Source organism: Callospermophilus lateralis, unplaced genomic scaffold (assembly GCF_048772815.1).
Source record: "Callospermophilus lateralis isolate mCalLat2 unplaced genomic scaffold, mCalLat2.hap1 Scaffold_63, whole genome shotgun sequence".
In the NCBI taxonomy this organism is placed as follows: Eukaryota; Metazoa; Chordata; class Mammalia; order Rodentia; family Sciuridae; genus Callospermophilus; species Callospermophilus lateralis.
In genome coordinates this window covers 5284600-5311834 of record NW_027514713.1, presented here as the reverse complement: position 1 = coordinate 5311834, position 27235 = coordinate 5284600, and the positions used below count along the sequence as shown (strand labels likewise).

At 34.8% G+C, this 27235-nt stretch overlaps 1 protein-coding gene and 1 non-coding gene across 2 annotated transcripts; one reads left to right on the top strand and one right to left on the bottom strand.

Annotated features, from left to right (window-relative positions):
* LOC143389499 (transport and Golgi organization protein 1 homolog) lies at nucleotides 1-24695 on the top strand. Its single transcript, XM_077108366.1, has 24 exons — nucleotides 1-69; nucleotides 6060-6191; nucleotides 8401-8422; nucleotides 9331-9419; nucleotides 9660-9737; nucleotides 9824-9934; nucleotides 11150-11221; nucleotides 11402-11506; nucleotides 12148-12270; nucleotides 12369-12477; nucleotides 13521-13576; nucleotides 13665-13755; nucleotides 13927-14065; nucleotides 18747-18848; nucleotides 19698-19758; nucleotides 19873-19908; nucleotides 19988-20055; nucleotides 20167-20267; nucleotides 20451-20588; nucleotides 21364-21432; nucleotides 21536-21612; nucleotides 21738-21809; nucleotides 23209-23371; nucleotides 24382-24695. The coding sequence occupies exons 1-24, from the start codon at nucleotides 25-27 to the stop codon at nucleotides 24693-24695; spliced, it is 2373 nt and encodes a 790-aa protein (XP_076964481.1). The 5' UTR covers nucleotides 1-24.
* On the bottom strand, nucleotides 3315-3421 carry LOC143389733 (U6 spliceosomal RNA). The gene has a single exon (XR_013090163.1). It is a non-coding gene; the product is annotated as a U6 spliceosomal RNA (small nuclear RNA).
* Nucleotides 24696-27235: the final 2540 nt, after the last annotated feature.

Sequence of the window (27235 nt, the reverse complement as noted above, 5' to 3'; positions counted from 1 at the left end):
GCAGATGCCACCCTTTTGGACAACATGCTTTCCTTGTTATATTCATTCTTGCTTTATTTCACTAAGATGGTAAGTTTGACATAATTTCTTCAATTAGAATGTTGATTATTTATTAGTTTTTAAGTGGTTTCTGGTCATGAAGTGAAGAACTTAAAATGTCTTTATGAAAATGACTCCTGACCCTTTGAGTAGATAGCTCCTAAAACAAAAGCCATAGTGGTGTGGCTTAATGGCTACTTAGTTTAGCATATGAGGAAGATTTGCTGTCTACCAAGGCTGGACATTTGTACACCTGTAAAAACTTGGTTCTTCCCCTAAGAACCTTTCATTCTGGCAGGGAGATAATAGCATTCACTTGAAACACAGTAAGATAATGGCAGAAAGAGAGGTATTTATTTGATGGTAGAACATTATTGCCCATAAATGCATTTATTATGGTTGGAATGGTGATCAATAAGGTCAGAAAGTAGTTGAGATGTGTTTGAAGCACAGGCAAAGGGCAAACAGGAGTGTGTCATGTGGTTTGTTGTTGATTAGACAGGCTGGGGTGGAGGATGGTGGGGGAAGCTGGCAGTCAGAAGAAATGTGTTCAGAGAAATGGAAACATGAAGAAAAGGATATTTGGGTAGGCCAGGAGAATGTGAATAGTTGGTGTTGTATAAAGTGTGAAGTTGGAGGGGGATGGTCTGTTGGAGAGGCCAGCAAATCTTAAAGGAAGTCATGAGCCAAAGTAGCATTAGACAATTAATAGTGGGGATCCTTAGAAAGTTTTAAGAATGAAAGGAATTAGGTTAGATCTGTTTCTTAGAAAGAGTCACTTAAGGCTGACCTTTCTAAAGAAAATCATGATCCAAACAAGACATTTAATCTGTCTAGAAGCTTATCTAAGCATTTTAGGACTTGCCTCCCCCTCATGGTATTTGTTGATATTGGACTTTTAGAGTTTAATTATAGGAATGAGAAAGCTTTTAGAGATTGGAGGATAAGATGGTCCTAGGGCCATTGTGACAGCAATCCTTCTCAACTGAAGTTGTTTCCTGTAGGTTGTGTTATTTCAAGACTTGTGTAAGAAAAATGATGTTGTTATTTTCCTTGTAAAATGTATAGATTTTGAAGCCAGGTAGATCTGGTTTCAAATCCCAAGGTTATCATTTAGAAGTTTGGGCAAATAACTAAACTTTTGAATATCAGATTCCCCATCTGAAAAATGTAGATAATGCTTACTCCAATCATAATAATTAAATGATTTGACAAGGTAAAGTGTCTGGTGAGGTGTCTGGCATTTTGTAGGGTTTTACCCCCACGTACCCCCTAATTCTCATGTAGGCAGTCAGAGGTGGTATAAAGACAATGAATACCTGGGGAGGAAAGACCACCAGGGTGGAAAAGATGTGATGGGGAGAAATGAATCATTTTTCAGTTGGCTCCATGTTTGTTCATGGTGGTGGCAGCCACCTGGGTAAGGAGTATGTACAAGCCAGGCAGTTAGAATAATGATATTTCCAGTGATTAAAGCCCAGTCTTCCACAGTCATAATTTGATTATCAGAATGAATCAACATCACTTGGAAAGTTTACAGCCTCACGATAATGGAAGGATTTCTTTATTCATTTTTTAGATATGCACAGAGCCCTCCTCTAGGTCTAGGTCGGGGTACATGAATGTGGTGCAGGTATGGTCAGTGATTTTGCGGTGATAGGTAAGACATTGATGTGAGTGGCAAAGAAGAGGCATAATGTTACGAGACTGATTTGAAAGGATCCTTCAAAAAGGCATTTTGATGGCCCAGTATGTACAGGACATTGTGCGAGGACTAAAAGAGTCTAACAGGTGTAAGGCATGATTGTGATTTTTGAAAGCCTTAAGAAAAGGACTTAACAAATATATGCAAAAATTATGAACAAGTCAATGTAAAATCTTAAACAAGTAGTATGATATCTGATAGGACTGGAGAGTAATAGGCTCTAATGTGTTTGGGAGATGTGCACCAATCAGATTCATTGATCAATGGAATCTTAGTAGAATCTTAGTGTTAGAAGAAACCTTTGAAGGCTGTTAGTCTAGTTTCTCACTCATTGCTGTAATTTTCTTTTTTTTTTTTTAAACATTTTATTGGGGGTTAACTGATAAGGAGACAGGAGGCATGCTCAAATCCATCTCCCATTGGCCATTTTTTTTAAAGAGAGAGAGAGAGAGAGAATTTTGAATATTTATTTTTAGTTTTCGGCAGACACAACATCTTTGTATGTGGTGCTGAGGATCGAACCCGGGCTGCACGCATGCCAGTCGAGCGCGCTACCGCTTGAGCCACATCCCCAGCCCCATCATTGCTGTAATTTTCTTTACTGTGGCCCTGACTAGTAGTTATGAGGCCTGTACACCAGTATTTCCTTGCTTGAGTCACTCTCTTACAAGGCTATATGTTCTTCTGTTGTCTAGTTCATCCTTGTATTGACTCCAAATTTTCCTCCACATGATTTCCTCTATAAAATTGAATTCTTTTCTACATAGAAATCCTTTAAATATTTGAAGTTATATCTTAATTTAAAAATTATTTTTAGTATTTTTATCATGGAAACTTTCAAATAAGAGCAGAGAGAATAGTAGGGGACTATAGGTAACCATAACATACTGTACATTTCAGAATACTAGAAGAAAAGATTGTGAAAGTTTTACCATAAATGATGTTTGAGGAGGTAGATATATTTAACCTGATTTAAATGTTACATAGTGTATACATGCATCAAAATGTCATGTTACCTACTTCAATAATTATAATGTTTATTTCTATGTACTAATTAAAAAATAAATTTAATTAGAAAAGCTTTAAAGAAAAGCATAGAGAATAGTATAATGAACCCACGGGCCATCACCCAAATTAACAGTAATTCCTTGATAGCCAATATCAGTGAGTTTTTTTTTTAATTTGTTCTAATTTGTTATACATGATAGCAGAATGCATTTTGATCCATTGTACATAAATGGAACAAAACATTTCCTAGTTGTACTCAACACATGTAGTAGTCCTACATGTACCTCGGGTAATGAGGTTCATCTCATTCCACCATCTTTCCTATCGTTATGCCCTCTCGCCTGTCCTACCTCCCCTTTGCCCAATCAAAGTTCCTCCATTCTTTCCATGCCCCTTGCCACCCACCTCACCCCCATTATGGGTCAGCACCACTTTCAGAGAGAACATACATTTTTTTGGTTTTGCCATAATTTTTTTCTCTTTTAATGCTATAAGTAACATTTCATTTTGTATATGTATCACAGTTTCTTTATCCATTCATCTGTTGAAGGGTTGTTTCCACAAAACTATGGAATGCTTCACAAATGTGGGTGTCATCCTTGCTCAGGGACCATGCTAATTTTTTCTGTATTGTCCTAATTTTAGTATATGTGCTGCCAAAGCAATCACACTCTGAGTTTTAACAAACGTAGATACCCATGTAAAAACTACCATAATTAAGATATAGAACAGTTTTTTCACTAGAAAAGTGGTTTCCTTGGGATCCTTCCCAGTGAGTTCCTTCACCACCTGTTCCAGGCAACCACTGATAACTTTTTTTTTTTAAACTATAGATTCATTTTTCCTACAGTACTATTTCATATATATGCCCCTATAAGTGGACTCATATCTAGGAGTGCAATTGCCTCCTATGTTTAATGTATGTTTTTATCTTATGTGATACTGTCAAGCCATGCTAAAAAAATGACCACAATTATTTTATACTTCCACCAGCAATTTAGGAGACTTCCACTTGATTTCATCTTCACTAGCATTTGGGCCATTCTAGTGGGTATGTCTTTGTGAGTTTATTTCCTGACAATTAATGATATTGAGTGAACTTTTTTTTTTTTTTGAGATAGGGTCTCACTAACTTGCTTAGGCTCTTGATAAGTTTCCAGCCTCAAACTTGGGATCCTCCTACCTCAACCTTCTGAGTTGCTGGGATTACAGACATGTGCCATCATGCCTGGATCAAATACTTCTTCATGAGCTTGTTGACCATACTGTTTTTGTATGTCAACTCTCTCTGGCTTGCTGGAATCCAGACTTCTCCCAGCTCAGTGCCAACTGTGGGATTGGTTAGCTAATAGTTGTTCTTGGCCCTCACAGGTACTGCTTAGAATGTAGCCCCAAACTGAAGACCACCTCCATGCAGATTTCTGGAACTCTTTTTCTTTGTGCCTCCCATCTTTCTGGTAGTTTTCTCTACATGTTTTTGACTGCTTAATCTCCTGGAACTCTGGTCTCTTTCTCCTCAGTGAGACTGTTAGGCCCCATTTGGGTTCCCCTTCCCAAACTGAGGTCTAGAGGGTGCCTCAAGGTAGAATGCTCACCTATTTGTTCTCCTGCTCTTAGGGGTGACAGTTGCATGTCCCTTGTGGCTTTCTATATGAAAAATAGCTCTTTAAAAATATATTTTGACTGGGCATGGTGGCACATGCCTTAATATTCTAGTGGCTCGGGAGGCTGAGAGAGGATTATGAGTTCAAAGCCAGCCTTAGCAAAAGTGAGGTTCTAAGTAACTCAGTGAGACAATGTCTCTAAATAAAATACAAAATGGGGCTGAGACTGTTGATGTGGCTCAGTGATCAAGTGCTCTTGAGTTCAATCCCTGGTACCAAAAAAATATATATATATATTCCAACTTTCTGGTTGCTTTCAGTGGGAGAACAAGTCTCATATAAGTTACTAACTATTGATTTCTCCTTTTGTTGTAACTTTTTGCAATAATTAAAAAAAATATGTTTGTGGGACTTCTAGGATATATTGTAGTTTTGGTGAATAAATGACAATCCCCCTGGTACAACAATTTAATCTGTTTTCTCTATTGCCTTTTTTTTTTTTTTTTTTTTTTTTGGTGGTGCTGGGGATTGAACCTCGGGCTTTATGCATTCTAGGCAAGTGCTGAGCTAACAACCTCAGCCTCTCTCTGTTGCTTTATATTTCTTGGAAATTGGTAGTCAGGTTTAGGTTCAATTCTGTTTCTTACGAAAACTTAATAGGAAATATTGCATTGACATATGCATGTCCTCTCCTTTGATGTTGACTACTAGTCAACAGTGACATTGGTGAGATTTGCTAATATATTATAGGTTGCAAAATAGCAATGGTCTGAGTTGCTGGGATTTTTCTTTCTTCATTTAAAGGCTGGGATGCCTACACAAATAAAAATTTGATTATTCTTTTTTTTGGGGGGGTACTGGTGATTAAACTCAGGGGCACTCAGGGGCACTTGGCTAGTGAGCCATATCCCCAGCCCTATTTTGTATTTTATTTATATACAGTGTTTCACTGAGATATTTGGTTTGTATAGTTAAGGCAGGAGATAAATATTTGTTTCCTTTTCTTCATTTAAACACTTTTCAGAATAGTAAGGTATTCTTCTAGCTTATCAAATGATACCCAAAGGGTCTTGAAATCTTTTTATTGTTTCATTGTTTTTATTTGTTGCCATAAAATTAATTAGTTCTTTCATATATTTAAGTTTTTGTCTTAAATGAATTTTTTAAATTATAAAAACCAGGTTATCTAAGAGAAAAGAATGATCCAGAGGGATTCTAGCCAGGTGTTAGACAATGTGATGATATAGGGCCTGTTACAAACTGGAAATGTATGCTCAATTTAAAGTATTTAGATTCAGGCTGGGGTTGTGGTTCAGTGGTAGAGCGCTTGCCTAGCATGCATGAGGCACAGGGTTAGGGTTAGGGTTAGGGTTAGGGTTAGATTTAGGGTTATGGTCAGGGTTAGGGTTAAGGTTAGGGGTTCGATCCTTAGCACCATATAAAAACAAAATAATGTGTCCACCTGAAACTAAAGATACATAAATAATTTTTTTAAAAAAGTATTTAGATTCATTATACTTGAAAACACTGCAAGTGAACAAAAAATATGAGACTGCCAGTATCCTTTCTCTTGAAGAAACTATTGGAAAATATTGAGGAGGTGGATTTCTGACGAGGAGGTTGGTTTAGAATTGCCATGATTCTTTGTGACTGTTTTGTTATAAATTTAAGGTTTCCCATTTCTTCTAATTTGTTTGTTTCAGCTGTTTACTACATTGCCTGATGAGTATCAACCTGGGCCTGATTTTTATGGACTACCATGGGAGCCTGTAGTTTTCACTGTTTTCTTTGGATTGGTATCCTTTGTCATTTTCTTTTGGAGAACTGTTCTTGTTGTGAGTAAATTAACTTACTTATACCTTAGCACATAAGCACAAGGATTATTTTATATAGTCACTGCCCCCCCACTTTTTTTCCTTTTCAGTTGCTAAAACACAAATTAGTGGTTTAAGTCAAACTAACCTTATAAAATAATTTAGTGTGGGTGCAGTTGGTAGAACTGGTAATTCTTACAGCCATCCTGACCAGTAGTTTCATACATATCAGAAGTCTTAAAAGTCGGATAAAAGATGGGATAGGTTAGATAAATATCCTTTTATGTAGCATATATGTCTAGTAATCTATATTAAAGAAATAACTATGCTTTGAAGATTTTGGTAATGTTTTTCAGTGGAACAGTGTATTAGATTGAAGACTTAGCACAACATAATTCATTTAGGGGTTATTGTATGTTTGCTTAATGAAATAGTAGGCAGATTTATCTATTTCAAAGCTTTGAGGTACAGAAAATGCTCACAATTAAATGTGAAGTGGAAAAAAAAAGCAGAAACTAAGATTTAAATGTTGATGAACTGTATGTTAATATAAACACATATAAACAGGGGGAAATGCTACAAAGAAATACAGTAAAATGAGAAAAAGGAGATGAGATAATTTTTCCAGTCTTTTATATATATTTTTCCCAGATTTTATGATTTGATCATATGTTCAGAAAATACCTTTTTATTTGGAAGTATAGATTATGTGTTGTCCAAAAATCCATTAAATGTTTTGTTCATTAAGTCTTTTTTTTCTGAGCAGAATTAGTCTATCTCTGTGTATGTGTGTACACATATGTATAAGCGTATATATATACCCTTATACATACTTATGTTTGTACTGTAGGTCATTCTGTTTCATAGTTATTTAACATAATTGGAAGAAAATTATTTTAGGTAAATGGACTTTGCATATGAAAAGCCTAACAGTTAAAGAGGCCAAAAGCATTGAATACAAATCTTTTCAAATCTGAGTATTCTTTTTCTGATTTCTTAATTATATCAGACATATCATTGTTAAGATAAGTTTCCTCTCCTTGTACAATTGAGTGTAAAATCTCTTAAAAAGTATTCCCTTCTTAAATAGAAGAATCATTTGCCTGGATTCCTGTGAGGAACAGTTCAATCTCATTGAACTTTTTCTCAGCTAAAAGGAAAAAGGAAATAGAAGGATAAAGAGAAGGAAAAAACATGAAAACACTTTATATTTCTCTCTTGTTTCTCATTTCAAGAACCCCGGGACCTGTTTCTCTTTTCACTAGGTTATGTGGGATCTGGTTCCTAGTTGTTGCTCCTCAGTTTCGGCATTTGACTTTGGAGCTTTAGTCTCTTCCTTAGATGACTGCTTTTATGACACTTCCCATTTTCCTCTGTTGTCATTTTGAGTAAAAGGTTAGCAAGGCTATGACATTAAAGAAATGCCATTTCTTTCTGTGTTGGAGTTTTCTGAATGCAATTTCCTATTACGAAGATCCCATGGATGATCCATGGACACATCTGAGTATCCCATCACCATTTATAACATTTGAAAGGACAAGTATATGCTAAGTTACAAAGAAATTTAGTGATGTTTTTTAAAAATTTCTGCTTAGGTTTTATTATCAGGCAGTTTATTGCTGTCTTTAGGAAATGATTGTTTTTGTCCTTTCCAGAATATGTTAATTGTCATTTCTCTAGTTGCTTGTGCATTTTCTTCTAGCAGTCTTCCCTTTCAGATTTCTTGCTATATATTTAGTGGTTTGTAGAAATAAGATGATGTAGCCTCTTAGTTTCTAAACTCAGCCAATAGCCAAATTCAAATTGGAGTTCTAAGATGTTTTCTGGTGAGTGAAAGTGGCATATCTTAGTACAAATATTATGCCTTTAATATTGTTTCCTCAGATTCCTTTTGAATAGTCATTGTTTCTGGACTTTATCCTGGTTATTTAGAATTCTCAAGTAAATGATTTTGAGTACACACACACACACACATTCACACACATCTTTACTGTGAAATAAGGTACATATCTTAGTGTTTTTATGTCAGAGCCTATTTATGAAATATCACTACCAATTAAATTTAAAATGCTTGTTAACCTTTACTTATTTTTAATCCTATAAATTTATTATCCTGAACCAGAATGTTATTAAATTCTCACTTGGTTATGATTCTGACTGTTGTTTTAGGAATGCTGTTTCTATTGAGCAGATGTTTGACATCAAATTTAATCTTTTTTCTCTCTTCTAGGTAAAAGATAGAGTATATCAAGGTAAATTTTTAGGTTTCTTAAACTTGTATTGTATTGGTGTTTGATGTGTGTTTTATGTATGTTAGAAGTGGATACAGTGACTTTTAATGTCTATTACTTTTTTACCTCCTGAAAATTTTACTATTCCTAGGTTGCTAGCATGGATAATAGAGTAGATGATGATGGTTCCAACTCTGAGATAGGAGATAAAGAGGAGGAACAAATTGTGGATAGGGAGATGATGTTTTAATTTGGGGCAGATTAACTTTGAATATTGATGTAATGCAGATGTATTACATTTGAAGAGTATTTCTATGCTAATGATTTAATCATGCATTAAGTAATTGAGTAGATAATTTAAAGAATGGTAATGTGAATCAGTATGCTTTCATTTCTGTTTTTCTTTGCAAAGAATTAAATGATTCCATTTTCTGAAAAGAAAGTGTTTTGAGAAGGGAGGAATATCAAGCTACAACACTTTAATGTATTTCCCATCTGTGAAATAAGCTTAAATTGAAATATCATTTTGGATGGGAGGGGTACCTGGGATTGAACTCTGGGGCACTCTACTTAGCCACATCCCCAACCCCCTATATTTAGAGACCAAGTCTCACTTGGTAGGTTAGTATCTCGCTATTGCTGAGGCTGGCTTTGAACTTGGGATCCTTCTAGCTCAGCCTCCTGAGCCACTGGGATTACAGGGGTGCACCACCGCCCCCAGCAAAATATCATTGTTTTTATATTTTTCTTAAATTTTAATAATTTTATACTCTTATTGCTAATAAGCATAGATTGCTTTTTAAAAGCATAATACTTATGCTAAGAAGTATTTCCTCATAGTACCATATAACATGTCTTTGCTTTTAGTAGATTGAGTAATTGAATTTCATTTAGTGATTGTAATAATCTTGTGTATTTCCCCCTTTTAGTCACTGAACAGCAAATTTCCCAAAAGATAATCAATTTCATGAAAGAAAATGAAGAACTGATACACAAATTTTCAAAGTATGAAGAGAAGGTATAATTATTTTTTTGTTTCTTTCTCCCTTGGTTCTAGCTTGAATCATTTCTACCTGTTTTAATTTAAAAATTGTATTTTAAAATTTTTGTTTCATTATTTCCTACAAATCATCCAAATTCTAAGCAGTCATATGTATTAAGTACTGCTTTCTTCTGGAAAGGGTCACTTGTCTGGAAGTAACTTGTATAATAGCACTATAATTTGTGTATCTTAATTCTGAATGCTTTATTTACATAGATGAAGGAATTAAAGAAACAGGTCCAAGAAACCATGAAACAAAATATGATTCTTTCTGATGAAGCAACTAAATATAAGGTAAAAATCCCTTCTTTGGGGGGAATTACATTCTAAACTCAAAAGTAAATGTAATGAGTGAGTAATCTTGACACCTTTTTCCCCAGGATAAAATAAAGCTTCTTGAAAAAGCTAAAGAATTTCTGGATGAGAGAACTAAAACTCTTCATGTTATGTTAGAATCTGAAAGAGAACAGAAAGCTAAGAATCACGACTGGGTAAGAGTTTTGCTGCTAAGTGTTCCTGTAATTTGGCTTTTGAAATATTTTGTAAAATTGGTTAAGTTGAACTTAGTCTAGCTGTTAATTAAAGTAAGATTAGGAGTCAAGGAAGTTGAACCCACTTCTGTGCCCATTTTGTGGAACTTTTAAGTACTGATACAACAAATTATTTTTATGGGCCTAGGAAATATTTTTATTCTCAACCTTGGATAATTTTCATATTGCTTTGCTCTGCCCTTGGAAACATGCATATCAACTAAAAAACTATTGTCCAATTGAACAGTATTTGTTTACTTTTTACTTGAAAGAGTAATGAATTAATCAATTTTCTGTACTTAAAAAAATTTTACTTACATATTTTATTTTCAATTTCTATAAGTTTCTGTAATTACATAAAAGTTGCAAAAGATAGTAGAGAGTGTGTTCTGAAATATCCTACCCTCAAGTAAGCTTGATTACCTAGCTGAGGTAGTATTTATCAGATTTCTCCACTGTAAAAATTCTTTCCAATCTTTTTCATATTATATTCTTTGGAAGTTACCATGCACAGCCCACAGTAAAAGTATGAAGAGTTACGAGCTCAGGATGCAGCTCATGGTAGAGCACTTGCCTAGCATGCATGAGGCCCAGGATTCAATCCCAGGCATTGCAAACAAAGATTGCAGAGTTATGTCCACTTCCTTAAGGAGCGAATATCTTTATAAATTTTTGGGAATTCTTCTGTATGTGAGATTAGTCTATTCTCCCTTAAATTTTAACATTTTTTACTTCAAATAAGAAAATTTTAAAAATGATCTTAGGAAATTTTTTTCTCTATCACTAGAAAAAAATTTACTAATTTGAACTGGTTTATTTGAAACAGTAATTAATTAATTTTCTATGCTTTAAAACATTTTATTATTGCATTATGATTTTCTATACTTTGACCTTTTTTTCTGGTTATCTCATAAACAGTAAGGTTGTGGGTGCCATGAAATATTTATGACTTCATTTTCCCTCATCTCTTTCAGTTCTTGATTTTTTGCTTAGTCCAAAGCTGGGTCCCCTGCATTTACCTGAAATGTAATGGGATGGCTTGACAAATATTTTATTGTGTTTATCTTTTTAGTATATATATGTGTGTACACACACACACACACACACACACACACACACATCAGTATTTCTACTGAAATCCTAATGCATATTTTGTGTTCTGTTTTCACCTGGCAGATAATGGAAAATAAGAAATCTATAGAGAAGCTTGAAGATGTCATTTCAGTGAATACTTCTGAACTTTCAGAGGTAAAGCTGCCAACTCTTGCTAACGGGATATTAATACTACATCTTAGTTTTGTTGCGGACCAAAAATTTGAAGTGTGCTAAAATGTGCAAAAAATGAGAACTATATGATGTCTGGTTTGGGAAAGTATAACTCTGTTTTTTCTTTGGAATTAATTCACTAACTGTAGTGTTTTGCATTAGCTTCAAATTGTCCTCAATGAAGCTAAGCTTCGTGAAGAGAAGGTGAAGTTGGAATGCTGTCAGCTTCAGAAAGAAAATACCATGCTTACAAAGACGAAAGAGCAGGTAAAGAAAATTTGATGCATATATAATGTAAACTAGAGAAGTGAATATCATTATCTTGTATCTTTCTTGGATCTGTTTCTGAGGTAAGAAATATTCATTTAGGACCTTTTCTAGATATGCAAAGTTTAAACATGCTCCCTAAATTGAGTGCATATATATGTTCTCCATCTGTTTTGGATTTTTGGATTATTGCTTTTCTTATCAAATGTCAATCAGTTATTAACTTGCATAGCCTCAAAGAAACTTTTTAAACCAGAAAATTAAGTATTTTATGATCCTCTTTTGAGTAGTTACTGATTCACCGGCCAAGGGAAGATTACATGATAAGGAGTCTAAATTTAGGAGACAGTCATATGTGTCCAGCCATTCCTGCTGGAGGTAAATTATTTGAATTGGCAGCAATTTTCTGGGGAATGCAATAAACAGGGTCAACTTCCTGAGAGCTCTGATGTTCTTACTGCAGCTGTGAGAGTTGGGGCCACTCGGCCCTCTTCCTTAACCAAGGTCTCAACCCCCGCGATTGAGGCAGGCCACTGAGGAGTATGGTTCTCTATTTCTTTGTCTAAGTCTTGTAGTCCTGATGTATCCAGTGCAGAGACCCCTCCTTAACCCACAGGAATTCATGTGTTTTGACTTTTCAGTTGCAGCAGGAAGTCAAAGACTGGTATACATCACACGCTGAGCTCAGTGAACACATCAAATCATTTGAGAAGACCCAGAAAGATTTACTTGTAGATCTTAATCACAAAGATGATACTATTAATGTAAGTTTATACTCCAAATACATGTTTCATCTCATGAATTCTCCTGAAATCTTCTGAATTAAAATCGAGAGTCTTCCAACCTTTTGCTTCTTTTCTAGGCTTTGACTAATTATATCATACAGTTGAATCGGTTACAATGTGAATCTAAATCTGAGGATCAAAATAGAGTAGATGAGTCAGATGAATTAACCAACGGAGAGGTAGCAGGTAAGATCAATCTCAGGGAGGTTGAATCCTTTTTTTGCTTTCCTGTCTTTAATTAAGTATTTATACAGATGCCACTTTTCAGCTGGCTGATTTTCTTCTTAAGCTTCAGGGTTGTAGACACATATCACTGGATCTATAGATATGTCTGTTGCATTGGCAGAGGTGGGTTGCTGGGGTATAATGTAGCAATAGGCATGTGAAGAACACTGACTTTTTCTATCCCATTGAAAACTAGTAAGTACACTGCAGCTACAATAGTCACATCCTATACAATACTTAGAGTATTGAACATTGTACAGTAAGAGAAATTTATTTCTTAACTTATGCAGATGATAGTTGATTTTGATACTCATCATCTCTATGGCTCTGTGGTTTTAAGGTCCACAGTCAGTCTTAAGAGTCCGGAGGTAGTTGGAACCATAAACTAAGGCTGTGAGAACAGAGGCTAGAGACTATCAGAAAGCTAGAGAGAGGGAGTGTAACAGTGTTTACTGATGAGGAAAATATTTCCAGATGTTTTCTCCCAAGTTGGATATTGCTTACATAGCAAGTATTTCAAACCACACCTGGTAGTAGATTCAGGGAGAAAATAGAGGATTGAATTTTTCTAAATAAGACACTTACTTGCCCAGGTGAAGATAGATCTGAGAGAGAAGAAAAGCTTTTATCTTACAAGAATAGCATAGATAACATTTTAGTTGTGCAAACTAGAAATTCACCTTTTTTTGTTTTGTTTTTAAGACAGACACAGTACTTTTATTTATTTTTATGCTGAGGATCAAACTCAATGCCTCACACATGCTAGGTGAGCACTCTACCACTGAGCCACAACTCCAGCCTGAAATTCACCTCTCTCTCTCTTTTTTTTTTTTTAAATCTAAGCTTGCAATTCTCTTAAAAGTCATTAGTCTAATCAGTTTGGTTATTTAATTGATTTTTTTTTCTTCTGGTGTTTGAACACAATCATTATTTAGTTTGGGGAAGTTAGGAGAATATAGAGTTAAAAGTAAGGAAAGAAAAAGCTAAAGTCTTTTGTTTTTTAGGTGATCAGAATAAGAAGATCAAAGATCAAATTAAGCAGATGATGGATGTCTCTCGGGTATAGTTCTTTGTAAGAGTCCCATAGTGCCTGTGAATTCTTCCTGTGCCTCACTTTTAAGAATACCTCTCTTTTCTGCAATTTTTAGACACAAACTACAATATCAGTAGTTGAAGAGGATCTAAAACTTTTACAACTTAAGCTAAGAGCCTCGATGTCCACAAAATGTAATCTAGAAGGTGGGTTCTTCTTGAGAAGAAATTGCCATGTTGGAAAGACTTAAAATTTTATTGGAAAGATAAAGAATGACTTCTGGCTTTCATGCTTCTTACTTTTCTTGGCACTACTCCCTCAAACAAGTTCTTAAGTCCTTGTACACATATAGAGATAAGCTGTTTTATCCTTTACAGACCAAATAAAGAAATTAGAAGGTGACTGCAATTCACTACAGTCTTCTAAAGTTGGACTGGAAGAGGAATGCAAAACTCTAAGGCAGAAAGTGGAGATTTTAAATGAACGCTACCAGAAAGATGAGATGGCACTACAAAAGTAAGATTTTCATTGTTTGTTATTGTTATCACTGTGTGAACTAATAGATAATTTTATCTTTTCTTAAGATTATTTACAATTTCTTCTAGATGTAATAAGTAGAGATTTGTCTTTTTTCCTTTGTGTTTTGTTTCCTATAAGTTGCATTTTTCTTTCCATCGTCAGTCTTAAGGGTCCTGAGGTAGTTGGAACCGTAAACTAAGGCTGTGAAGACATCGTAATCAATTGTCAAATTCATATGAAGGCAGGAAGTGGTAAAATGGTATTAACAGTCACTGATGTGGAAATACCTCTCAAAGTTCTAGACCCTTTCTATGATCCCCCTATTTATTTTAATTACCTTTCATTGTGATCAGTTATGTAATTCTAATGTTTTGAACTTGTATCTCTAACTCTGGACCTTTAAAAATACTGAGTGATTTGGAATGACATGTTTTAGTAGAATAAAAACTTCAAAAAGGAATAATATTTACTTATTGATGGTACAAGTTTTGGACTTGAATATCTCAGATGTTCACACAAAATGGAACTGTGGCAAGGACCTTAGGAGTTATGATTACAGAAGTACTTGTTTGGAGTATATATTTATATATTAATCTTCTCAGTGTGAAGCTAGTTATTTTTTGAAAGTTCATTTGAAGTTTTTAATCCACAAAAAAACTTGAATTCTCTAAAAATAGGTTGTGTCAGATATTATTTGTTTGCACCTGATTTTACTCTTCGGTATATATATATCTTGTAAAGCAAAGACAGAACTTCTTACAGACCTAACTATTTTAGTTTGACTTCTGTTGCCTAATTAATGCATTAAATATTGAAACCTTTCCATTAACTTTTCTAAAATTCTGTGATCTCCAATTGACCTTTTTAGAATCTCAAATTTTTGTTCAGGCCAGTTCTAAATTCCTGGCCTGTTTCAAAGAAACATTTCTCATTTTATCACTTTTTTTAAAAAGAACACTTGTTTTCTCTGTCCCTACTAATAATCTGAATGACCTAAATGGCAATTAATTTTCTTTGTAATGCAATTAAATTGTAGCACTATTTTTCTCAACTCCTCCAAAATTCATTCAGTCATCATCTGTGGTTTGTACTCTTTTTACTCATCCCCAGGTACTATGTTAGTTCATGCCTCTGTCATCTTTTCTGTTTCTAACCTAGATCATCTGTCTTCATTCTCCATTTTTTATATTTGTATATAACTTATTTCAAATTCTTAGTAGTTTTCTCTATAGCCGCTTGAGTGGACTTTCTAAAATATAAGTCTGTCCATGTCAATATGTGCCTGTGGTTTATGAAGAATTTGCTTTCTATTTGATGACCTGTTCTTTTTTTCTTCCTTGTATCTTTTTAATAGTTTAAATATGTTTAATTATTTTCCTCATCCCCTGTATAAGCTTGATGTAATCATAAATTATAATGGAATTATAATTATATAATTATAATTTTATTCATCTTCTCATAATTTAAAGGCCATGGTATATATTCTGGATTTAATAAAAACCTGACACAGATTAATAGGTTTATTATTTTTTTATGGGCTTTAAGTAGCTCCTGAATCATATAACTGTTGTGGCATTATATGTTAGTACTTCATATACTGTGAACTCCACAAGACATTCATTCAATTTATACACATATTTAAAGTTTCTATAGTTCTGCATTCTACACTGTTGGTTTCTTATTTGAAATTATTTTCATTCTGTTTGACATTGTCCTTTAATGATAGATTTGATTAGTGTATCAAAGGCAGTACAAGGATAAACAGAGAATAGTATTTTATCCACTAAATATTGCTACCTTTATAATCTGTATTAGATTGACATGAACTTCATGATTAGAGTTAAAATCAGTTTCCATTTTTAAAGGATCTTTCTTTTGGCTACTGAATTTTGACTGTTACTTTTAGCAATTTAAAAATATCCAATTAATTACCATCTGTTTTAAATTTTTTCTTTAAGGAGTCCATTATCATTGTTGTTTGGTCTTATCCCTCCCCTAGTTTCTATAGTCCTTTCTCTGTTTTTTTAACAGTTGTATTGGGAAGTGCCTAGGTGTAGTTTTCCCCACCCCACCCACTTTTCCTCTTGCAGTTATGTTGCTTAGGACCATTAAACACTTCTTGAATTTTCGAGTCTTTTTCTAAATGTTGATTTTACCTCATTCTCTCTTCTGATTATAATAATGCATATTAGAATTTGATTTCCCCTGCCTCCTACATTCTGGATTTACTTCTTCTGGATATTTTCTTCTGACCTGTCTTAAAAGCGCTAGGATTTATTTTACTTCCCAAATCTGCTGCTAAAATCATTCATTGAGTTTAGGATTTTAAAAAATTCAGGGTTTAAAATATTATTTTAGTTGTAGATGGACACAATATTTTATTTTTTATAGGATTTTTTAAGAGAGAGAGAAAGAGAATTTTAATATTTGTTTTTTAGTTTTTGGCAGACACAACATCTTTGTTTGCATGGGGTGCTGAGGATTGAACCCGGGCCACACGCATGCCAGGCGAGCACGCTACCGCTTGAGCCACATCCCCAGCCCAACAAATATTTTATTTATTTTATGTGGTGTTGAGGACTGATCCCAGTGCCCCACACATGTGGGGCCCGTGCTTCACCACTGAGCCACAACCCCAGTCCTATTTCGGTACTACAGCTCAAACCCAGGACCTTGAGCCATGTGTTCTACTATTGAGCTACCGCCCCAGACTCCTTGCTCTTTCTCATAAGGGACTAGGGTCTTACTGCTTTCCAAGCTATCTTTAATCTCATAATTCTGCCTCTGCCTCCTGAGTATCTTCGACTGTAGGTAGGTCACCACACCCAACTATTTCTTGGTTTTATAGTTTCTAATCCTTTGACAAAATTCATCATCTTTTTTTTTCCTCTTTTGTGGTGCTGGGGTTTGAACCCAGAGCCTTGTGCATGCAAGGCAGCACTCTACCAACTAAACTATATTCCCAGCCCTGAAATTCATAATCTTGACTTTACTTTTTTGACTATATAAAGCACAGTGATTTTAAAACATGTGCGGATAAACCCATTAGCTGGTTTCCTTTTCTGTGTGATTTTTTTCTCACAGAATTTTGTCTTATGGAGTGCCTGGTCAGTTTTGATTGACCAACATTGTTGTGATAATTATAGATGAAATTTGAGGACTAAGACGAAGTTATCTTCTTATAGAAAAGTGTTGAGGTTACTTGAGTAAGATTGTCACTTTAAACTTAGTCAGCAATTAAGATAATTCAAAAATGACTTGTCTTTTCAATGTTTCAGTATTGTTCCTTTTGGATTTTTTGCCTGTTCATCACTTAAGTGTGCAGTACTTTCTAATCTACATTCAGAGACTAGGGCTTTTATTAAGGGTCCCTTTATTGGTAGCCTCTTTTTTCCTCTAAGCCCAGGAATTTAATGAAGGCTTGGTTCAGACTCATATCTTTGTGTTATCTTTAATAGGAGAAAAGTACCTTAAAGTGCCAGCCTTACTTGTAATTCTGAGATTCCTTTTTCTAATGGATCTTGGCCACATACATATATCTTCACTGACTTTTTAGCTTGGATCCCTTCAAACACAATTTTATATTCTTATAAAGATGTTTTGATTGTTCTTAGTGCTCTCAGACTAACTCTTTGATAATTGGAAACAAAATTCTCTCTGTCCTTCAAGATTCAGTTTTCTCCATATTCCTTCTTAAGCCACTGGGGAAAATTATTATATTCATTTAGGCATCATTTATACCTGAAACAGTGAGCTCTTTTATTCTTTAGCATCTTACAAGGTAACTAGTATATTATAGCCACTCATAAAATACTTGCTGAAGAATTAAATGAGAAGCTATATAAGAATATATAATCCCCTTTTTCTATTTGGTATCAGTAATCCTTTTTTACTGTAATTCTTCTGATTTATGGAAAATTAAGTTTCAAGTTAATTATCTTTTGAATTGGAACTATGGCTAAAGTAGTACAAGGATAGCAGAAAATAGTATTTTTTAAATCATTAAATGTGGCTACCTTTGTGTCAGTAGATGAACATCTTGAGTTTCATGATCAGAGTTAAAAACTTGTCAGTAGATAATACTCTGATAGTGGGTCAGTTTGGCTTCTTTTTCTGGTTGATAGACATTATCAAAACTCAGATTTGTCTTTTTGCTTAATTTACAATTCTTTTGAAATAGATATCTAAAGTGTGAAAAATGTTCTGTGGTTAATTGCATAGCTAAAAGACATATTCTAGAAGATTTTTTCTTTGACTGAATATATCCTTATTATGGTACCAGTCTTGGATTGAGAAAAGAGTTCCTCCATGACAAAGATATACTTAGTGTCCTACCCATGGCAGAAACGAGAAAAGAATTATCCCCTGCTTTATCCTAATATGTTTAATTGTGTTAGGTTGATCAGTCCTGATCTTCCACATTGAAGTAAAGTGAGTTTTTATTATCTTATACACAGGAGACTTGCCCTTGGGGCACATGTTGTTTTCACATTTATTTTATTTACTGGTAAGTAGAGAATTAAGAGGAGAAGTTAAAAAATGTAAGTGATTTGCCAGAGTTTGATTTATGAAATTGCAGGGTTGAATTCCTATTTTATGTGCCTAAGCATTTTATAGAATTGTGGGAAGTGATATTCACAAAGAGAAACTTTTGATTTGATAACTGGCTTTATTTTAGGAAACTGAGTCAAGAAGAATGTGAGAGACTAGAAAAAGAGCAGCAGCTGTCAGCTGCAGATGAAAAGGTGGTTTCCGCTGTACAGGAAGTTGAAAATTACAAGTGAGTTCAGTTTCTAAAGGAGGGTGTCAATGTCTAATGAATTAGTGTTAGCTTTCTTTTTAATCATTTTTTTTTACATTATGTAGATAGAAGAAAATAGCATGGAAGTATAAATAACGAGAGGATATGAACACATTCAATTCACACAGGAGAAAAAATGAATTTCAACTTAGCAAATAAAAAATGTTAACAAAAATTTACTTGTACCCAATGGGCAAGACCATAGGGAACTTGGTCAACGCAAACAGTTCTGGGGGTTTTGTATGTTGTAGTAATTCTTTAAGAAATCAGTTTGCTGTGTGTTATATCAAGACCCACAAAAGTGTGGCATTTGATAGACCTTGGAAATCTTCTGTGGATATAATTTGAAAAAAAGAAAAAAAGTTTTAAGGAGGAAGATATTTCTAGCAGAATTACTTGAGAACACACTGATGAACAGTTAAGGAAATTATAATTTATCAATTCAGAATCTCTAGCAATTAAATGATAAGGAAGTTATTAGTATTAGGTTTTCATTTTATTTATTTATTTTTGGTGCTTTACTACTAAGCTACATCCTTAGACCTTTTTTTTTTACATTGAGACAGGGTCTCAGTTGCATAGGTTCCCACTTAATTGCTGAGACTGACCTCGAACTTGTGATCCTCCTGCCTCAGCTTCCCAATCATTGGGATTACTGGCATGTGGCATTGCACCTGGCCTGTAGTATTAGTTTTGATCACACTGGATTCATATAACTATAGAAATGTTTTTCTTATGTATGATAAAAGTCTTTAAAAGTATAGCTGATGGAATAAAGGGAAAATGGTCAGAATGTTTCAAATTTTATTCAATTGTTGTAATACTTAGGCGGAGAATTGAAGAGATGGAAGAAGAATTACAGAAAACCGAGCGCTCATTTAAAAACCAGGTAGTAATTAATACTGTCCTGTAGTTGCAGAATTCTTTGATATCTAATACAGACAATTATAGGCTATTATAATGAATCCCTAAAAACATATTTTTAATGTGTTGTCTTTTTCAGATTGCTATGCAAGAGAAGAAAGCTCATGATAATTGGGTAAGATTTTTTTTTCCCCCTTTTCTTTATTTTTTGCATAGCCTACCGCAACTGAATTTGAATATTTTCTCTTTAATAGCTCAAAGCTCGTTCTGCAGAAAGAGCTATAGCTGAAGAGAAAAGGGAAGCTGCTAATTTGAGACAGAAGTATGTGATTTTTGGTATCTTACTGTATGTTTTATAGTGTTTTAAGGTTATGCTAGATATTATCTATGATTGCTGTTTCATAATTCAGCCCATTCTTTCTCAATATTCAAGACTACTGGAAATGACCCAAAAGATGGCAATGCGGCAAGATGAACCTGTCATTGTAAAACCAGTGCTGGGGAGACCAAATTTACAAAATCCTCCTCGGAGAGGTAGGGGGCACTTTGTAAAAGGAGCTATTTTATTTCTTGGTGCAGAATGTATGTAAATTACTTTATATTTCTGTGTGTAATGGTTATGAAATAATCTGAATGATTTGCTAAAGCGCGAGGTGTGGGGGTTGGTGTCAGGGAGAAGGCTGCCTTAAAGTAGTAACACGGCATTGTTGTCTTTAGGTCCACTGAGCCATAATGGCTCTTTTGGTCCATCCCCCGTGAGTGGTGGAGAATGTTCCCCTCCACTGACAGCAGAGCCAGCTGGGAGACCTCCTTCTGCTACTCTTAATCAAAGAGATATGCCTAGAAATGGATTTGGTGAGCATTCACATGTTGCTTTATAGTAAACTGCTTCAAGGTTTTGGGTTTTTTTCCCTTTTGAATATTCTAATGAAAACATAGAATTTGGGCCTGTATAATATATAGAAGATAATTTCTTACTTTATCTTTGTGAATTTTTTCTGTAAAATCTGTTCTAGAATAGAAAACATTTATTTTTTTTCCTGGAGGTCCCTGTATTGTTTTTTTATTTTAAATTTTACACTGTGAAGTGTAAACCTTTATCTTTAAATTAAATCTCTATGGTGTTCCTTTCCCAAATATTATAAAAGTAGCCTTAAACTTTATGTAGCATACATATTTCCAATATGAAATACTGAGTCTTATTTCCAATTCTAAATAGGACTGTAGTCTTGGTAAGATTGGAAGTCAGGTTATACAGACTAAAGAAAAGGCAACCTACACATACTTCAAGTCTGTAGCTTAAAGTTTAGGACCAGTACGTGTTAATTTGCTGTTCTATCAACCCAAGGCAGTTCTTTATTTTACTTAAATCTCTTCATAAATTGTGATTTACGTATTGGGCAACCCATTTTTTTTTAAATATTTTTAATTGTAGATGGTGTGGTGCTGAGAATCAAACCCAGTGCCTCACACATGCTAGGCAAACACTCTACAACTGAGCTACGACCCCAACCCCTGGGCAACCCATTTTTAATGTTGCTTTCTAGTTATTGTTGAACCCTGACCTGTCCACCAGTGATTTATTTCTTCTGAAAAATACATACAAGGGCTCTGATATTTCTTTCCGAAGGGTCAATGGATGGACCTTTACCTCGTACTCAATGGTCTTCTGAGGCATCTGGGAATCCCGTTGCCTCTGGTAAAGAGACCAAGAAATTTCAAAGAATCTGTAATTGTGGATGCAGGATTTTTATTCTTTTCATGTTAGAATAAGTCTGAATCCATTCTTTGATCTCTAACAGACCCAGGATGTGGTCCAGCTCACATGAACAGCAGCTCCAGAAGTTCTTCTCCAGCTAAGGTGACGGATGAAGGCAAGGTAAGTTCTGTAGTTACTGTGAATCATGTGGTCGTGCAGGAACATGTTGCTTTCCTACTGTACTTGCTCTTTGTTTTATCCTTCTTTGTGTTCTATTTGTACTATCCCATTTGTTTTTTAAAAAGCAAACTGTTCCCCAAGAACCTGAGACGCGCTCAGTTTCTACGATTACTTCTTTGACTGAGCATCCAGTTGGAGTAAGTACTTAGAGGTTGAGAACTGAATTGGGTTTTATTCTGTGCATTTCTGGGAAGGAGAGCATGACACTGATCTTGTTTGCTTTAAACTGCATGCAATATTGAGCTTACTTTTTTCCTTAACTTGGAAATGTGGCTTAAGTGTGTACAACTATAATGAACTACAGAATGTGAAAAGTTATCACTCTAACTTTATATGGTGTTTTGTGTTGAATGTTCTAAGACAAAGTAAATTCATTATCAATTGTATAATTCATCATTTTTATTTTTGTTTGGAAGAATGCTATTTAAGAATTCCTCCATTTGTGCAAACCCTATTTTGAGTGATTTGAATTAGATTGGTATCAGATTTTCTGAAAGTGAAATACTGTTTCAGTGCAACAATGATAATCTGAAATGACCTCTTGAGCCAGTCCCAAGCAATGGTCTCATTTGTTCACATAAGTGCATTCTCTTGTAACTGTGTTGCTATTATATCTGGTAGGTCTTCTGCAGCTCTATAATAAAATAAATTTTTAATTGTTTAGTTTCAAACCCACTACTCATAGGAAATGATAAATCAATATCTCAAATGTTGTACAGTAAATGAAAGTAAATATTAAAGCCTTGTCTTCCTAATTTGTGTATATAGCATTGTGTTGGAAAATACTTCTCAAGTTCCAGTGTATACATATTCCAGGAATATACATCTCTGGAGCAATCTAAGGGCAGCTTAGATAAGACCCCCAAACCCCTTTGTAGTAGAAGATTTAAAAGAGAGCAAAGACCCGGTTTTAGAGAGGAGTAGAGGCGGGAAAAGCATGGCTTGGAGGCAAACCTAGGATTGAGATCCTTTAATATGCAGTGTGGCCTTCAACAAATTATGATAATCCATTTGCTTTTGTTCCCTCTTATTTAAAACAAGACAGTCTACTTAAAGATCTCAGAGGTTGAATAATATATGAAAGAATTACTGAAGATACTCTGAATAGTAGCTATTATTACATGGGTAGAGAATGGATTTTTCATTTTATTCTGTTCTTAATATGGAAGTAATGAGCTATTGTGATGAAAGGGAAGTGATGGGGAGGGGGGGACTCCCTTTGAAATAGGTTGTAGTGAATACAGCAAGACATACTGGTCAGAAATCACCTCTGTTAATAACCTCTGCCAGTCCTCTTGCCTTTCCCTTTCCTGTGCAGATATAATCAGTAACAAACTGCTCCCTCTTGTGGAATCCTTCTAACTTCTGTAAGCTGTCAGTGGGAATACACAGGAGGGGTGGGTAGAGTTTTGTTGCACTGATGGTGTTCTCTGGACAGGTGCCTGTTTTGGGTTTTAGCTTTTATCGGTGTTTGTACTTTGTCTTAATACATAGGAATTTTAAAACTTTTAACTGCTTTCAAATCTTAAATTGCAGGTTAATATGGCTATGAAAGGGCCCCCTCCTTTCTCAGGGGTACCCTTCATGGGCCCCCCTATGGGACCCCCGATGGGACGGCCTCCACCACCTCCCTTTTGGTATGGACCGCCATTTCAGCTCGGTGGGCCTTTTGGGCCTCGGCCAATTCCTCCACCATTTGGTATGATGATCTGAACAGTAGTGATTGACTTATAAATCACATTCATCTTTCATTTCTATTGCTTGCTAAAACAGTTGGTTGCTATCTCAGGTCTTAACAATGAAAGGATACAGCTGAGTACATTTTAACTTTTCCTCCAGTTTTCTGGGACATATGGGACACTATATAATCTTATACTGAGATAGGCAATAGCTATCTCATAGACAAGGATAAGGGGCTATATAGAGAAAAGCCAGAAATATTACTTCTGCAGATGTTTGTTGAAAATATGTTGATATGCACTGCAATAGATGGAAAGGTGGATGAGACACATGCCATAACTTAAAATTTTGTCACAGATATGAAAATCCTATAACATAAAGTTTGTAATCACCCATAATGGAGGCATAAGCAGTAGGTTATAGAATATAGAAAAGGAAAAGTCAAACCCTCCTTACCTTGAGAAAAGTCAGAGGGAAGTGTTAAAGAGGAAGATTTAACAGTGACCTAATAAATGTTGCTGATTTAATTAGGTGGCTGTGGAAGGCCTTTTCCAGGAGGGCATGCACCTTGATTCTGATGGCATGTGTAAAGTCCATGCTGAAATACTTCATGAATTTTTAATGGATACAGTAATAAATAGTGGGATTTCCTTTTATCAAAATTTCTTTGATGTAGTAAAGTTCTTATTTCATAATCTATCATCTTGTCATGGTAATATAGTACTTCCAAATATAAATGGAGCTCTTGTGAGATAGAAATAATTCTGCAATTATATAGTAGGGAAAGAAAAAAGATAAACCTGGAGCTAGGTAGAGCCATGTTTAAATCCTTAATATGTTGCTTCATGGCTGGTTGGCCAGGCTATAACCTAAATTTGTTCCATTTCAGTTTGCCTCATCTGGCAAGTCAGGATGTTCACCAGTTGATGTTCTAGGCTTGGGAGAAATTAAAGACTATATTAACATACTTGAAATCACCCAAGTTCAGAAATTTCTGGGTATTTACATAACTTCCTTTTTATTTTCCAGGTCCTTGTATGCGTCCACCAATAGGCTTCAGAGAATATGCACCAGGTGTTCCACCTGGACAACGGGATTTGCTTTTTGACCCTCGTGATTTTTTTCCAGGACCTGCACCATTTAGACCTTTAGGCTCATTTGGCCCAAGAGAGTACTTCATTCCTGGTGCCCCATTACCACCTCCAACTCATGGTCCCCAAGACTATGGGCCACCACCTGCTGCAAAAGACTTAATGTCTTCAGGCTTTAAAGATGAACCTCCACCTACACCCGATTCTCAGAGTAGTGAGGGCTGTTCACAGGCCTTAAAACAGGGCCCATAAAATTAACCTCTGACACTTAGTCAGAAAGTGGACTATGAATTATTCATTGTGTTGAAGGATTATTGGCTTCAAAATATAAAAGTTTATTTTAAATGGTTTATGTTTTTAGAATGAAGCTGCCTTGGCGCAGTATACATTTGGAGCCAAAATATTTTTCCCCTAAATGTGCAATAAGGAACACCTTTGTTTTAGTTAATGTAGCATGTACAATTGCTAAATGATTTAGAATGTCATAATTATGGACATTTCCTGTGGAAATGCTTTAAGAACATGTATTTCCATTATCCTATTTTTAGTGTATTCCAGTTGATAACAGAGAAATGGTGTTTTATAAGCTTGATTTTTCTCTTTAAATATCTATTCGCAGAGACTGTTATGCTAAAAATGTTTACTCAAAGATCATAAACTTCATTTTCCTTCTTGCCTAAGTTCTTTGTTGTAATAGTTCATAAAAAATTGTTTATTAATATTTCCTAAGTGTCTGTTGATTCATTGGATCGTCATGAGACTTTGTGCCATTGGGGAAGCATGTAAACTCACTCTCAGAACTGAAGATGGTGACTTGGCAGCATATTTCCTGTTGCTCACTGGGCCTTGGTCAACTGTGGACTTATACAGAGGAATTTCTTTTACTTGTGAGAAGTCTTGTGGCTCTATTTTTGTAGCACATTCATGTACTTTTTTCTAACCACTGTCCATGTGAGAATGGTTTTCTGAGAATGAGTTTACATTAGTAGCAAGAGTTGTTTGACCTGAAGTTCTACTGCTTTTGCCATTATTGCATTATAACAGTAAAATATAGGGTGGTATGTTGTGTCTATAAAAAATAAGGAAATGTCTTTTAAAAAATGTACACACACACTCTTCTCTTTCCCATAACTTGCCACTGATTTTCAAGGAATATGATAAAAATATTAGAAAAGTATAATCCTCTGAGAAAGAATGAATGAAACTCTAAGGCTTATAAGGTCTTTAATCAGCAACTATGGGCTGAATTAATTTTTTTTTTTTTACAGATACTCAAATATATTTTATTTAAAAATCAATTAAAGCAAGTCCTGAATCTGTAACTACTGTCTTTAAAACAATGTTTCTAAGAACTAGCTCTCCAGAGCTGTAATTTTAATTACAGCAATTTTAACAGTACATTTTAAGAGGTTTAATATTTAAATAAAATTATAAAAGCCTGGTACTTTTGTTTACTGCTAGACCATATTCTTCCATTCTTTAAAGTTCCAGAAAGTAATAGGATTGTTGGAACCTAGAACATATCATTGTTCTTTTATGTCCCCTAAGTATTCTCAAAATAGGGGCAAAAGCTTCAGTGTGAAACAAAATCTCTAAACTATTGAAGATGACTCAGAATCAAAAAGAATTTGAGTCCGTTAGGAAGAATTCAATCTACATAGCCTCCATTTAATATCAGAAGCAGCAGCTGTGTGTAAGAGGAAAACTATATAATAGTTTATGCCATTTTTAACCATGTAAAATAAAATTTAAGTCACAAACACCAATTTTGAATGTATCTTTCAACCTCTACAGGACACAAGGCAATGCTGAAGTTACTATAACTTCTAATTTTAAGATAGCATTTAAATAAAGGTGATGTCAGCTAGGAAGATAGATTTTCAAGGAAAGGCAGATTTATTTTTTTATTCAAAGCAACAGTAGTTTTCCTTCTAAAGCCTTTTTTGTATTTATTCTATTAGTAAGCTATAATGCGTTCTACATAGTTTATCTGAGCAGTTCTGAACCCACCCATAGTTGCCTCTCCTTACATCCATCTGATTGTACCACTTCTGTAGCAAAGCCCAAGGTAGCTGCCCATATACCGGTTGTGAGAGAATACTGTCCCTTGATTCAATTATACTTTTGTATCTCAAAAGTTTTAGAAGTCCTCTCCAGCAAATTGTGTTTGAGTTTAGTTACTAAAATCATTTCATTTGTGAAGCAGTAGTGTTTCAACCTGAAAGTATTACTGCTATAGTTGTAATTATTGTCCAGTGACTCATCCCCTCCCACACTAGAAAGTAAATTTAAACAACTAATTTGTGAGATACAGATTGTTTTGTGTTAATTGCTTCAAGATAAAACCACCTTTTTTGGCAGGGGAGGTTTGGTCATTCAGGTCTGAATTAAAGCTAAGCTAATGACAATGTTCAATTTAAGTTTGTTTAATGCTGATGAAAGACATTCATACAAAGAATCCCCTTTTTTTTTATATAACCCCATTCTTTGAGCCACAACCCCAGCTGCCACCACCAGTGGTAGAGTACTTGCCTAGCACAGGCAAGGCCCTGGGTTTAATCCTCAGCATCACATAAATAAATAGAGGTTAAAAAAATAAGCATTCTTATGTGAAGGATGCTAAATGTTTCTTCATATAAATTATCACTTTGAGGGGCTGGGGTTGCGTGTGAGGCACTGGGTTTGATCCTCAGCACCACATATAAATATAAAGGTACTGTGTCCATCTACAACCAAAAAAAAAAGGTTTTTTTTTTTTTTTTTAAATTATCACTTTGATATACATGTATCAG